The sequence below is a fragment of the Equus przewalskii genome, chromosome 4 (assembly GCF_037783145.1).
Source record: "Equus przewalskii isolate Varuska chromosome 4, EquPr2, whole genome shotgun sequence".
NCBI lineage: Eukaryota > Metazoa > Chordata > Mammalia > Perissodactyla > Equidae > Equus > Equus przewalskii.
In genome coordinates, this window is record NC_091834.1 from 64038724 (window position 1) to 64054582 (window position 15859).

General features: G+C 42.9%; 1 protein-coding gene across 7 annotated transcripts in view; it reads left to right on the plus strand.

Moving 5' to 3' along the window:
• Nucleotides 1-15859, plus strand: part of BMPER (BMP binding endothelial regulator) — a 234189-nt gene that overhangs the window by 54769 nt on the left and 163561 nt on the right. For all 7 annotated transcript variants that reach the window (XM_070616213.1, XM_070616217.1, XM_070616214.1 and 4 more), the window contains exons 4-6: nucleotides 4704-4786; nucleotides 9250-9340; nucleotides 13141-13223. In XM_070616213.1, the coding sequence (XP_070472314.1) occupies nucleotides 4704-4786; nucleotides 9250-9340; nucleotides 13141-13223 (257 nt within the window). The remainder of the gene's footprint in view (nucleotides 1-4703; nucleotides 4787-9249; nucleotides 9341-13140; nucleotides 13224-15859) is intronic.

Genomic DNA, 15859 nt, shown 5'->3' on the forward strand with positions numbered 1-15859 from the left:
TTCTGCTCTCAGGCTGATGTTAACATGAAAAACTAGAGAGTTAAGACTAGAAGGGTGAAACGAGGTGGAGTTAAGGCTCATTAGAAGGCCAATGCCATTTTTTATGGTCTTGATGATTTTTAACAGCTACTTTAACAACAGAATGATGGAAATGTGTGGCATTGTCTCTCCCTTGGGATAACGTGGCCACTGAAAAAGGTCACAACTAATAGAAAAAATGAGTTTTATTGCTTAATTGTGGATTCAGTTTATTTGTGTTCTTCCATTTCCATTGCCAAGTGTTTTTTGAGTTGACTAGTTGACTATGCCAAGCTTCTCTACAAGGGTATGTGTTTAAAAAGAAATGCTCTGAAATTCTTTCCAACCCTGAAAATATTTAACATAAAAAAAGCCAAAATAGGGGAGCCAGTCCCGTGGCGCAGCGGTTAAGTTTGCATGTTCTGCTTCAGTGGCCCGGAGTTCGCCGGTTTGGATCTCGGTTGTGGACATGGCACCGCCTGTCAAGCCATGCTGCGGTAGGTGTCCCACGTATAAAGTAGAGGAAGATGGGCACAGATGTTAGCTCAGGGCCAGTCTTCCTCAGCAAAAAGAGGAGGATTAGTGGCAGATATTAGCTCAGGGCTAATCCCCCCACCCAAAAAAGAAAAAAAGCCAAAATACGGCCAGCCCTGGTGTCCTAGTGGTTAAGTTTGATGTGTTCTGCTTCCGTGTCCCAGGTTTGGTTCCTGGGTGCAGACCTACACTACTCGTCTGTCAGATGCCATGCTGTTGTGGCAGCTCACATACAAAAAGCAGAAGATTGGCAACAAATGTTAGCTCAGGGTGAATCTTCCTCAGCACACATGCACACACACACACACACACACACACACACACACAAGCGAAAATACATACACAAGTAAAGTGTGGCCAGTCTAGGCTTGTTTTCGTATTATTTTACATGTAAAGAAGAATTTGGAGCTGTGTGTGGCGGTTTAGATCAGGGTTTCTCAAACTCGGCACAACTGACATTTTGAGCTGGTTGATTTGTAGTGTTTAATAGCATCTCTGACCTCTACCCATAAGATGCTTCTAGCACCCTTATCCCAGAGTTGTGACAACCACAAATGTCTCCTAACATTTCCAAAAGCCTCTTGGGTGGGGGATGGGGGATAGGTGAAATCACCCTAGATTGAGAACTACTGGTTTAAATATATTCTAGGGATTTTACGAAAAAATAATCCCTTCCCCTGGGCAGTACAGATGATTTTATTGAAGCATGTAGAATCTGAAAAGCTTTTTATCACCAGAAGAAAACTAATGAACGTTTATAAATTCCTGTGTTGAAAGTTTATTTAAAAATGTTTTTTTACAAAGGAAAAGCTACTTTCCTGGTTGCCTAACTGTTCAACCGTCTACCCCACTTCCCCATTCTTTCATTCAGTTCCTGGATCTGTTATCATTTAATTTACAGGGACAGTGTTGGCTTTTCTCCTGGACTGTTAAGTCCTCAACGTAAAGGATATTATGAATTAGAAATGCCCAAATAGTACAGCCAGTTTAGATCTGGACGTGAAAATGTGGATTTCACGCAGGACCTGGATTCTGATGTTAGTTTCACACCTAATGCCTTCTAACTCGGCACAAGTCGCTTTCATATTTCTGTGCAAATTTTCTCATCTGTAAAGTGGAGATAATTTCTATTCTCTCTAAGTTTGCTTCTCGTTCTAAACATCGAAGATGGAAATATTTTGACTGTTTCTTTGGGTGGTTCTCCCTCCCCGTCACACATCCCCCAAGACAGTGCAACCCAAAATGTGCTCTGCAGGGCACCAGTGATCCATAGACTATGAAGTTAGGCTGCAGTGAGATGAGTACAGAAACAGAGAGTAAGCAAAAATGTTTCTTACAATTCAACAGAGTAATTCTTTGAGTGTTGCATATCATAATAAAAAATTGGGCTTATATTTTGTCTTAATGTTTTAAATTTAATTTTGCTAATAATTCATGTTTATTATATTGTGTGAAAGTATCAGTCCACATTGGATTGGAAGAATAAAAACAAAACAAGCTGGCGTTTCACTAGACGTAGTTTGAGAAGCACTGCCTCAGTGTGGGGTGGAAGGTTTTCTTTGCCTCTCTTTCTACCCTGGCTAAGAAGAGATATTTAGTATATTCTTCCTCTGAGATTTCAATAAAAAGAAGGACAAGATATTGCCTATCTGCCCTATTAACAGCATAAAGTTGGTGGTCAACAAAATTTCTTATAAATAAATTTGCCTTACAGAAAATAAGAAGTAATTCTGGAGTGAATATGAGGTTCTCTTTGGTTGTATGTATATGGGTCTTCATCAAGTCTTGCATTAAGTGTTTTGCATTAAGATGACATGTTTATCTTAAAACATGAACCCAAAAAGAGCAGTGAAAATGGCCATTTTAGAACTATCTTCTCTCCAAGAATCCCTTACGTATGAAATCTATTAGAGTGCTCAGTATACGGAAGTCTCCATAACAGACTGATGCTGATGAGGTAGGTGAAGAAGGAAAATGTAGGGATTATACTCACTAAAGAGATTAACACAGATGTTTTTGAGTCTATTTTGTCATTCGGAGTCATCCAACATTTGGGAAAACACATTATATGGACTCAAGTGTAGCAGACTGACATGGCGACAAGGGCAGTTAGGCAAGGAAGTGCTTTGCAATTTGACCTTGGTCTTTATGTATTAAGCTATGGTGGTGGGGCCACACTTCCGACTGACAGTTATATGAATCAGAAGACACTGCTGGGTTCCCTGTACCATGGACCACTTGTTCCAATACCTTTTATCCCATATTGAGTGGAATAATCCAGAGGGGCCTGTCCTACTGCTGGGAACCCTTTGCCTGTGCCCTGGCATTGTTTAGGAACAGTCTCGGCCTGCAGTTCCTGCCTGGTCTGTATGGGTTTTGTAGTCCCCTTCTTCCTCCGAAGTAAAAAAGGCAAGCTCTTTGCCTGCCCTATTAGCCGCATAAAATCACCCTTTCTTTCAGGTTTTTTTTTAATCCAGAGGATGAAAATATATAACATATTTGGAAACTCCCCTAGCAGACTTGGCAGGCGTTTCATATTTACTTGGACTTAACAGGAATTGGATTTGGTCCTCTGATTTCCCCGCCTCCACCTCTCGGAACAAGTTATTTATTATCCAAGTGAGTCTGTGTTAGTGGATCAGACATGCACATGGCACGTCTATTGTGAGTGCGTTTGTTCAGTAAGATTTATGCGAGCCCAAATTGTTCTATATTGGTTTTCATTGTTGAAAATTTACTGTATTCATTCTTGGTTTGGCATAAGTATTTGTAGTGGGCTAGAGGTTCCTGTGGTTGAACATTTTATCTTTGTAACACTTCATGCAAAGGAAATTAAAAAATATACAGTGAAAGCATTTCCCTAATATGTTTCTAATCAGCTGTGTACTTCAGTAATTCGATTTGTAGGAACTAGAGAAAAAAGTGTTACCAAGCTCTCTTCAATCATTCGTAATTCTCTGGGAATCAGATCATGGTTCCAAATTTGTGAAAATCTCTATTGAAATTTTCTTAAGTGCTTTATTATTCTGTTTATATACTTTTTTTTTTAATGATCACAGCAGTATCTAAAAGAACTCAGGGAAGGCGGTGGGTTTACCCTCTGTATCTTGGACAAGAAAAACTGACGCGAATCGAGGTTGACTGGCTTGCCAGAAGTCAATCATTGGTACAGAGAGCCCTTTTATTTCTGCATTATCCCATGTGTGTGTTCCTGCTTCTATGCTCTTTGGGCTAAGCAATTGGACTATAATTGGTAAATCCCTTTGCCTGGGGGGTTCATAATAATCTAATATGAGGTGACTAGAGGCGTAGCCAGGTGCATCGTCCCCAAAAGTACAACGCACAGGGTGGAGGGTGTTATTTGGACAAATTAAATCAAGATCTTTGCACCATTATTTCTTTGGCTCTTTCTACAGGGACTTACGCTAATTGGCTTGTTTCCTCTTTTGAGGATCTCCGGCCTTTGACTTCTGTTTTTGCTAATCAGTGAGCATGACTTTTGTGTTGGCTAATGAATTAATCTGTGATCATGCATATATCGATAGTTTCAGATTCCCTTAATCTAATTCACTATCTAAAAGTAAAATCAAAGCGAAATGTGAAAATCATAGCTCCCGGAGCTGGGAGGCAAGATTTGGACTGTTTCATCTGGTGAAGACAGTAACTTGTCAAGAGTCTTAGATGGGCATAGAATTTTGCAATCTTTTCCTATATTTTAATTTTCTGCTTTTATTTCCTACCATGTTTTAAATTTCCCTCTTGACCCTCAGCAATCTTATGTTCATTGAGTCTTAAGTAAAATCCCCTTTCCTAGTGATGTTTTTAGCTGTTGTCCTCCTCATACTTCACTAGGCATAAATAAAGTCACACGGTTATGCATTTTGGCCCAAAGAGTTAATCAATCCATGGTTTGCCATTTGAAAATATAGTCCATGAGGTTAATCTTCTCAGTAGTCAAAGAATTAATGTGAGTGAAAGCCAAGTAGGTATTTAGAAGGCTTAGTGGTGTTTTGGGGAAAATAGCCAAGGACCATGATGGTTCTTGGGATCGCTAATCCTGGCTTAGAAGACATAATTTCCTTTGCTCTAAAGATAAAGGAAACCTACATTCATTCTTGACCTTTCTTCCTGCTTCTGTGTTTCCTGTCTAGGTTGTACCTATGAAGGAAATACCTATAACAGCTCATTCAAATGGCAGAGTCCTGCAGAGCCCTGTGTCCTGCGTCAGTGCCAGGTAAAGTCCAACTATTTTACTCTCCATTGTAAAGGAATCTGTCAAGTCTTCCTCAGAAGTTCCTCTCAGACAACACAGAACAAAACCAAAAAAAAAAGAAAAAGGCAAAACAGAAGTGAGAAATAAATGAAAAACGAACTGTATCCTTGTACATATTTGTTGTGACATTCACCATAACAGGACAGGTACAGGATAGATATTGTATAGGATTTGCTTCCAGAAAAACACAGTGGAATTGTGCACCATTGTCAAATTGGGCCTGGAAAAACTCCGGGAAGATGCATATGTCCTTGGGGAAAATTCATGTCTTCCTGTGAGTCACCTTTGAGCCAAACAGAAATTCCTGTTAGCAGAAAGAGGTATTGTTAGAGGATATATGTTTTCCTTCTTTGATTTAGAAACAGTTTGAACTGATGCCAATCTGTAAACTGTATTAAATCAAAGCAATTAATATGCTGTAACCTCAATGATTTCAACCCAACGAATTCTAGAACTATCAGTTCAGCTCCTGAGGAGCCCGCCATGGCTGTGCTTGCTGGACTCTGAAACGATCACTGACTCCACGTGGTTCTAATCGTTACAGGTGTTAAACCCAGCAAGGTGAACCAAAAGGGAAATAAGGACTCTAAATGTTCAAACTCCTTCTCTTATGGCTACAGAAATACTCTGTGAAAAAAATAATGCTCATCTAAATTTGTCATCTAAATTATGTCATCTAAATTTGACGTAATTTAAGAATTCTTTTCTGTAGAGAAGAAGCTAATAAATCATTTTACCCCTAGCCCATTTCACTATCCAAGGATATGCTTTTGCATTTAAAGGAGAAAGAAAAGTGAGTATAATAATTTGTATTTCTCTCTGATCTTATCTCAAGTAGATTGATATTTAGTTTATTGAAATCGGAATTTTATTTGGTCACAGTCTTTTTACATGCCCACAATGGGCATATTCACTCATAAGATCTTCAGTTATTTATTCAGCTAAATATTCAGGTTTTTTCTGTAGCAAACCTAAATTATTTGTGAAAATAAGGAGTAGCTAGAAGAAATGTAAATAATAGATTAATAGAATGAATAAAGATCTGTTGAATTTTTACTCCAGGTTATAGATTCAATCAGCTCCACAGAACAAGGGGATGAGAGCCATGAGTTTTAATAGCATCAAAAGTCCACATTCATCCTAAAATTTGCACCACCCCACTCCCACCTGCTTCTTGACCAGCGAAAGTTCCATTCTTTGACAGGGCCACTCTGAAGGTCATGGTTACATTGTCTTTTTTTTTTTGAGGAAGATTAGCCCTGAGCTAACATCCACCACCAATCCTCCTCTTTTTGCTAAGGAAGACTGGCCCTGAGCTAACATCCATGCCCATCTTCCTCTATTTTATATGTAGGACGCCTGCCACAGCACGGCTTGATGAGTGATGTGTAGGTCCCCACCTGGGATCTGAACAGGGGAACCCCGGGCCACCCAAGCAGAATGTGAGAACTTGACTGCTGTGCCATGGGGCCCACCTCTATATTATCTTTTAATCAAGAAAGCTACATACCTTTTGGAGTGTCTATAACATTTTTATACAACAGTCAGAGGTCTTGAAGGTCCTCAGGTTGCATGGGCCAATAGTGAATTTTGCTACCTTTGGCTGAAGGCTTGTTTAAACTAAATGAAAACTGTTATCTGGGAGGGAATATTTTGTTGACTGAATAACACATTAAGCCATTATCAGTTGTTAAAACTGAAACTCCTATTGCCTATCATCCTAGCCACCAAACAGGGCTCAGAGAGAATGATGCAGGAATATCAAATTGTTATTGGAAGAGATTTTAAAGGCGAATAGCCCCGGGAGTCAGGAAATGCTGAACCGCAGAATAGAACACAGAAAGGGGACGATACCGGCCAAAGATGAACTTTGCCTTTTAACTTTCCTTCTTTTTAAAAACTTTGCCTAAGCCCCGCTAGATAGTTTAAAAATATCATTTCATTCACTAACCATAAAAACAAACCTCTGTTAAGGTATTTACAAAAAGCTGCTCCTCTGTTCCGGTGACACCTTCCACTCCTGCTTACTTTCTTCTTTCTTTAGGGGAGGAGACCTCATCTATGAATGCAGGAAATGACCATTTACTGGTACCTGCGGGGGAAGTTGTCATTTAAGGCCCTCCTCTGCGGAATGACACAATTGCAACCTCTCTCTCCAAGCCCTTCTCTTCTCAGGGCACAGAATCAGTAACAGAGCAGAGAGTGCAGTGTAGCGAGTAAAATATGGGCTCTGCCACTCACATCCCTTGTTATTTAACCTCTGGACCTCACTTTCATCCCCCATGAAACGAGGGTAGTACTATTTCACAGGGTGGTTGTAAGCAATAAGAGAAACTGTCATTAAAAACGCTTCTGGTGGGCTGGCCCGGTGGCACAGTGGTTAAGTGCCCACATTCTGCTTCTCGCTGGCCCGGGGTTCGCCGGTTTGGATCCCAGGTGCGGACATGGCACCTCTCGGCAAGCCATGCTGTGGTAGGCATCCCACATATAAAGTAGAGGAAGATGGGCACGGATGTTAGCTCAGGGCCAGTCTTCCTCAGCAAAAAGAGGAGGATTGGCAGCGGTTAGCTCAGGGCTAATCTTCCTCAAAAAAAAAACCAAGCAATTCTGGTAAAGCCTGCATGTACTGGGTACAACTAGGTACCAGACAGATCACAGCTAGTCTAATGAACTGATTTATTTCCATTTAAGTTGAATTCCAGTTTATTTCTTACATCCTCCTACAGGAGTTCTGATGGTGAAAAATTTACCTTTATTTTCTACTTTTAGTTTCTTACTGAAAGAGGAAAATCGAAAGATCAGAGACAGGAAATTCATGCTGGGAACTAACCTCAATCCTCCATCTGGATTGCAGATACTAAAGGGAAATTGATCTTGAGCCATAGCTTTTGCATTGCTTTGGTTATATAACTAAAGCCTGGTTCCTTTTTTGACATCGTATATTGCCTGTATTTTGGCAGTTGTTTTTTTTCTTTCTTTCCCAAATACGATATAGACCACAACAAATTCCACTGGTAATGGAAGGCTTGGGCCTGATAGATATGAAGACATTTAGGCTATAACCTTCCTTGTTGGACTGAGATGATATGGTAGCACACAGATGAAGAAAATTATCTGGTTGTCAAATTGTTACATGTTTTTTAGCTTGTGCTACCTCTTGTCTCAAAACAAAATTAGACAAATAAAGACACACACAAATTTATTTGTAAAATGGGTAGAGAATATGGATAAAATTCTTCAAAGGCCAAGTCTGAAAGTTAATTTTAAAAACGTTTCAATTGACATCAAAATATTGAAGTCCCAAGATCAGTTTGCAAACGAGTCCCTTGATTTCCTTCTGAAGATTTAAAGTGTCTATTTTGACATATATAATATGGACTTTAAAATATTGTTATCTAACCTCTTCGTTTGATGCTAGAGAGCCAGGCTCTCTGTGAGGCAGAGTGAAATTCCCATGATTGCAAAGGTGGTCTAGTTATTTCTAGAAGGGAGATGAGGGCTTAGGTCTCCAGATGACAGTCTGAGCTATCATCCTTATACTCTGTGCCTCATAGTTAATGGCTGAAAATGTAATAACAATTATAGAAAATACAGTAAGTGTTGAAAACTTAAAATAATTGTGAATGAACAGCTAGACTCTGTTAGCTACTGACTGACAGCAAGAAGGTCTTAAATACTAGATTGAAAAGAAAGAAAGGGGGCTGTCCCCGTGGCTGAGTGGTTAAGTTCACATGCTCTTCTTGCAGCGGCCCAGGGTTTTGCCCCGGGTTTCCTGGGTTTGGATCCTGGGTGCGGACCTAGCACCGCTCTTCACGCCGTGCTGTGGCGGCGTTCCACATCGCACAACTAGAAGGACTTACAAATAGAATATACAACTATGTACTTGGAGCCTTTGGGGAGAAGAAGAAGAGGAGAAGAAGGGGGAGGAGGGGGAGGAGGGAGAGGAGGGGGAGGGGGAGGGGGAGGAGGCGGAGGAGGGGGAGGGGGAGGAGGGGGAGGAGGTGGAGGAGGGGGAGGGGGAGGAGGGGGAGGAGGCAGAGAAGGGGGAGGGGGAGGAGGGGGAGGAGGTGGAGGAGGGGAGGGGGAGGGGGAGGGGGCGGAGGGGAGGGGGAGGAGGGGGAGGAGGGGAGGGGGAGGGGGGAGGGGGAGGAGGAGGCAAGTCTTTAAAAAAAATAAAAGAAATTAGGGCCAAAGAGAAAGAGCGAGGACAGAGAAAAGAATGTGTGACGAGATTTGCACTCTGAGATGGTGAGGGGGGGAGGCCTGACCTCATTTTCGCCGTGTACCTCTGGACTTGACAGCCACCCCCACTTTGTGCTTTTGGGGTTTGGCCTCCTCTCCTACTCCCGGGTTACTTCCCCAAGGGGAATAGCTCCTCAGTGGGAATTCTGGACTGACCCTGCTTGTCGCCTTGTGTTTTTCAGGAAGGCGTTGTCACAGAGTCGGAGGTGCGATGTGTCGTTCATTGTAAGAGCCCTGCCAGACACCTGGGGACCTGCTGCCCGACCTGTCCAGGTAATGTTCTCAGGAAGGGGGAGGCTGTCAGTCTCCCTGGGACAGCACAGTACTGTTGAAACCTCTCTAAGTTCTCTCAAGAATGCATGATTCTCCCCGCTCTTGCCTGGAATTTTTCTCACTTTACGTCTGTGTACCTAATGGGTTTAGAGAGCAAACTCTTTTGCACAGAAATGTCCAGCTGGACTCTCTGGTGTGCCCAGGATGAAGGCCACATGCTGTAGGTCTTGGCATGTGGAGGCTCCAGGCTTGGAAGGCCTGCTTTCACTCCACAGGGCCACAGGTAATGCTTATTTTGGAAGGCAAGGCTGTGGCTTTCCCTTGCTTCCAGAAATGTCTTTTTACTGCTTCATATTGCAAGACCTTGGCCAGAGCTCGCCTTGGTGATGAGGTGACCAGATGTTTTCTGAAAATTGAGAGCTGTGTCCCTAAGTGAATTTAACTCAGGGTTTTGCTGTTCTCAGTTTTCGGTGTGGGGCAACATGTTGGACCCACTGTCTTTTTAGCGGGCCCCACTGCCTCACTGACAGCAAAGAGGTCTTTCCTTTCCGGTGGCTGGAGTGCTTCCTCTTACTTTTCTGAGCAGGATTACAAAGGCCTCCTGCATCTCTTCTTGCCCTGAGGTACAAGCTCAGCGATCTTGAGGTGAGAGATTTTTTCTGATCTCTTCAGCCTATGGCCCATACTCTTAGACAGATGTTCTGTGTTTTGGGTTTTACTTTGAGTGCTTTTCCCCACTGGAGGCGATACTTCCAACTACTTCTCTTCGCTTTTGAGGTTAATCTCTAAAGGGCCTTCTGTTCTGCGAACCTTCCTGGGAAATGGCTGAGGCACCACGGCCGGACGCTCTGCAGGGGTGGGCCCTCCTCTGTTCCCAGGCGCCTGCCATTGCCCTTCATACAGTCTGCAGTGTGCCCAGACCTGAGTCCTGTCCAGAGTCGAGTCTTTCCTCATCTTTGAATGACAATAAGGACAGTGGCTGTCCACTCCTTCTAATCTTCCTGAGTCCCCTGGACAGTCTGTATTGAGCCAAACTTTCTTTCACACTGGGATTTCTGTGAATCTTGTATTATTGGATGCACTTATGCAAAGGCCAAAAACTGGTTGAAAGTAGAGTAATTCTTTCCATAATCCAATTATTTTGTGTCTATCAAACAAAGTTTGCTGAAGTATTTTTTCCCTCTGAATGCATTAAATGCCTTGTATCATGTAACCATACTCTTAAACGCCTGAAGATTCTTTATAAGTTAGATCGGTAGTTCTCTAGGGTGCACATTAAAATCACCTGGGAAACTTTAAAAAATAAATACTGATGCCCAGGCTGCATCCCAGACCAATGCCATCAGAATCTCTGAGGATGGGGCCCAGGCGTCCCAGATAATTCCTACTCACAGCCAAGCTTGAGATTGATAACAGACTAAATCTTATATGCCACATAGATTTAAAAATTATTGTAGCTCTTAAATATGAGTTCAGTTGTGTTGAGTAGACTGTTGCTTTATTGATGCAGAATCAACACAGCATATATAACATTCCTCCTCACTTAAGAGATGGTCCTATTTTGAGGCTGCCTTTGAAAGTGTGGGTATACAAATGGCAGAGTGAATTTATTCCAGCAATTGGAGTTATCATATTTGAGCAATTGCATCTTTCAGTTTGTTTTTGGTTGAGTTCCCAGGAAGGAAAGGCTGAGCTCCATGATCGCACATAAGGCAATGCTAAGTCCTCATGACCATCCAGTGAGGGACAAGGTACTGTCTGCAGTCCACACAGGAAGAAATTAGATCCAGTGAGAAAAAGTACTTGCCCGAGGCCCATGAGTGAGTAAGGGCCAAAGGTGAGGTCCTGGTCCCAAACCTCCTCTGCCTCGCCACACACCATGATAATTTCCGTTATGGGGCCAAGAATCAACTTTGCTCCCTCTCCTTAATTTCAGAGGCCAACGTTTGGAATGCAAATCAGGAGACTCAGAAGAGGCCACATCCAGAATGGATTATCCTTTGTCTTGGGAGGGAGTCCTTAGCCAAGTCTAGATAGGGACAGTCAAAGGAAATCTTGGGGTGTTCTCCTTCGGTCATTCAGAAGGACTGGCATCTGTCATTGATCATGGAATGGTATTCTGCATAATGACTAACATGTATGGTCTGTGGTCAGTTTCTCCCTAAAACAGATTTCAGGGCATTCTTGGTTGTCTGCTCCTTCCTTTTTGTCTGACTTTTCTCAAGGGTGGTGGCTTGTGATGGGAATAGTTTGCATAGAATTTTCATTTAAAAGTTCCTTGTTTAAGTTGTCAAATGTAGAGTGTTGTGGTTAATCTGTCTGACAATCTGTATGACAGAACCAGTGGTGCATAAATGTATGAAAGAATTAAAGACCCTTTGTTGGAAGTGTCCTTTGAAAAGAGACAACTGGGCACCTGCCAGTACTAACACTGCTGAGATACAGCCACTGGGAGAGACCCAAGCTTCCAAAACTTCCCACATCAATAGGAACAGCAAGGAGGTGGTTGATTGCTAGCTCTGGGTGTGGGTATCAGAAAGACTTTAAATCCACAGTTTCACTTGGCTATTCAAATTCAGACTCAGTAGCATTTGTCTGCATGTCTTTCAGCTGAACAGAGGGCTATGTGTCCAGCCTTAAAAAGAATAGGTCCAGTGGCCAGATCAGGTGGTTACGGGTAATACTTGTTTCCCCTTGTCAAAAACCAGCTGCTTCGAGTTTGGTGTGTTCTGTTGATGACTTCAGTTGGCTGGCATTGAACACTTCCTTACTCTCAGGGGTGTGACTCAGTCTTTCAGAAGAGTCCTCTTTGCTGAGTTTTGCCCTTTGATAGCACTGCTTCCAGCACTGTCTACTATATGGAAAGTGACCTCAGTTATTCTGGCAAAGCACCTTGTAAGGACAGCCTTGAGGAGAGTGGCTTTGCCATTAGCTGATGGTCCCGCCATGGCCTGGGTGACATGGGGTTACTGGCTAGCTCGTGCTTCAAGTCGTTTGTGAGATCTCTTACGAATACAGCAGTGTCCTGAGCATCTTTCTGAACAGGAGACACCTCTTGGGCTTTTGGTCCTATTTTTAGCCAAATTTCGCAGGAGCCACAGCCCTTTTAATGGCATACAGGGTGGGGCTGAAAACCCTGTGTGGCATCTTGTGCCCTGCCTCTGCCCCTTCTGGCCTTCGTGCCTGGCCCTCTGCATGGTGCTGCTGGTGAGTCAGAGCTCAGTTTGAATCCCACCTCTGCCACCTGCCAGCTGGGTGAGTTACTTCCTCTCTCTGAGTGACGTTTTCCTCATCTGTGGGAGCAGTGATGAGTTCCCACTTTGTAAGCTCACTGTGAAGATGGAGTGAGAACGGGGTATGAAGGGCCTGGTAGAGGTGGGGCAATTTTTGGATACTCACCGGTGGCAGCAATTCGTATCATTTGCTGTTTAGCTCATCATTGCCTTTTCTCGTTTGGCCTTCTCTTTGCTTCTTCTGTTCCTTCTGGGGCATGGTTCCCCTGGCTGTGGTCAGGGTGATCATGGTGAGCTCCTCAGACTCTGCACTCCTCCCTCTTGGGCTGACCTGGCTTCTAACATGTTAGTCGCTTTCTAGTATCTTCAAGTTTCTGGGCCCATGCCAGTCTTTTGTACTCATTTTTTTTCTTTTTTTTACTTTGAAGTGATCTTGTCCTCTGTTTAAAGAGGACACTCTGCTGCTAGTGGAGGTGGAGGTGGGAGATGGATAGGCGGTGGTAGAAGGATAGTGTCAAGCTGAATGAAGGCTGCTGCCCTAATTCTAAACTCTTCTTTGCTTTCCAGGCTGTGTGTTTGAGGGTGTGCAGTACCGAGAAGGGGCGGAATTTCAGCCAGAAGGAAACAAATGTACCAAGTGTTCCTGTGTTGTAAGTACTGCCTTGGATGTTCCAAGGGCGTTCGTTCCTTCTGGTGAATTGCGACTGAGACTCACCAAGAGCAGCCCTGGCTCTCCTTACAGGCTCTCCTCCTCTCTCTCCTGATGTGGAACCTAGGGGAAAACTCATCCCTCTAAGGAAGGTTTCTCAACCTTGGCGCTGTTAACATTCTGGGCTGGGTAGTGCTGTGTAGTGGGGGCTGTCCCGTGCATTGTAGGTTGTTTAGCAGCATCCCTGGCCTCTACCCATTAGATTCCAGGTGCACTTACCCCCTCGGTTGTGACAACCGAAAATGTCTGCAGACATTGCTACATGTCCCATGGAGCATAAGATCACTCCTGATTGAAAACCGTTGGTCTAAAGATGGAGGGAGAGAGGCGGATTTTCCTCCACCTGCCTTCTTCCTTGGGAAGACATAGATTCTCTGTTCTTTGGGAGCAGAGAAGCATCTTGCTGAGGCAGCTGTTAAGTTCTTTAGTGCAGTGAAATGGGAAGCAGGTGGGGATAAGTGCGGCTTGCCCTCAGCGTATTCCGTTGGGTGAGAGAAACTGATCTGAGGGTTGATCAGTTACACTGGGGGGAATGGACAGGGGGAAATGGCCCCTAAACTGTGGATTCAGGGCAGATAAGAGATTAGAGAGACAAAGCCATAGACTTGCCTTTCTAAGCATTGTTAACTTGTAATTCATATACTAAGGATATCTTCAGAGTGCTTAGGAATAAAAAATGGAATTTTTGTGTGTGATAATTTTAAAGGGATCTTTTTTATTAATGTATTTTAAATTTGGACTAAAATCATTGGTGGTGATGGTGGTATTGGTGGTGATACGGAATGTAGTCTTAACCAGCTGCTCCAAGTTATTTACAGTGGGGAGTTAGTGCAGCCATATATTTTTTAAACTTTTAATCTTTTGTAATCAAGAACATACAGTATGTATCTTGGAATATTAAAAAAAAAATATGTGGGGAACTCCAGCATCCTAATTTCACCAAAGCAGAATCATATGTGGATTCTCATAAATCATAGCACTTGTCATTTCTCTCCGTCTTTTCTAATCTCTTTCCCCCTTCCTACGGCACACACATGCACACACACCCTAGAGAGTCCAGATTAGAGTAATGGTGATGGCTTTTGTATGGGAGAGAAGGAGGAAAGGAAGAAAAGGTAGGAGAGCGAGAGGGAAGGAGAGAGAGGAGATACATATACATGTATCATATGTAATATGAGGTGTATAATACATATCATATTATAATAATACTATATAAAAACGCAAAAGCAATTTACCAGTGAACATGAACATGAATTTACATATTTAGACTCAACTTTCATGTTTTTCCTCTCTTGATAATTATGGTTAAATAGCTGTATGTTATTTTTTATGCAAATAATTTCTATTTGCCATTAAATACTGCCCGTTTCTCAATTTTATTTCTTCCATATTGGTAGCTGTAAAGTTTTCTGATTTTTTTTATTAGTATCATTCTTTTCAGTAGATTGAGGAAACAAGGCACATTTCACTAGGAAATTTTACATCTGCACCTGAGTGAACTGTCTTTCCCATAAAGGTGTGCCAAAGTTGGGCAGCTGAGCCTTCTTGCGGGGGGAGTTTAGAAGGCAGCAAGGAGGATCAAGGTTCCTGCAGTCTCGCCAATGACAGTCTTACAAAGCCACCCAATGTTGGGAACTGGAAATGAGTTTAGAGGCTGTATGTACAGGGGTCACATGCTCTAATGCACAGTAGGCATTCAGATTTCATGTGTTTTTATGCACAATACATGCTGAATGAAACTTACCTGAGGGCCAAGTTCAGGCCCCTGGAAGTCCTGCTTTCATTTTCCGTTGAAGAAATAAAAATCCAAGGATGTTGTTACTTGCCCAAACTTTCCTGCTCAATGAGTTCTCTCAAGACCTATATTCTATATCATCTTCTAAATCCCTGTATTCTAATTTCCAACATTCCTATGTTCCTAATCCTACTCTTTCTAGTTCTCCATGCTGCCGCCCTCACCACGCAAGGGACAGCTCATGGCTTTGTATGTTCCTGATGTCAGTGTTTAAGTTAATAGGATAAATAGAAGAGAGGATGGAGCTCCTGCTTGGGGCTAGGACCTTTGTGAGTAGGCTTGGATATGGGAAGGGTCATAAGAGCAGTTTTTCTTTACGCGAATACAAAAATTTGATGTAAGGGGTTTTTCTTGCAGCACATTATGAAAATAATCTGGCTTTTAATATTCTTTCATTTTGCTATCTTTTGATATAGTACACTAAAAAACGAAAAAGATAAGGTCGTGGCAGCAAGTGGCCTTGTTTTGAGAGTGGTGACTGCAGATGGTTGCTTTAGAGGGTAACACTGCAAACCGACGGCCTGGCCCTGGCACTGCAAGGCCTGCAGTTGGATGGGACTGCCCGGCAGCGGGCTTGGAGGCTTGGCCTGGAAGGTGCGGGAGGAGAGAGGCGCCGTCTTGCTGAGTGAGAGGGCAAAGCTGGACAAGGGCTTTGGGCAGGACCAGGATGAGGCCACACGCTCTGCTGAGGAGGTTACAGGGAGGGGCTCTATAGGCTGCAGGGTCCTCTGTAAAAAAAGAAGACTGTTTAATCACCTGCTCTGCTTTGGTAAAAAGGAAAA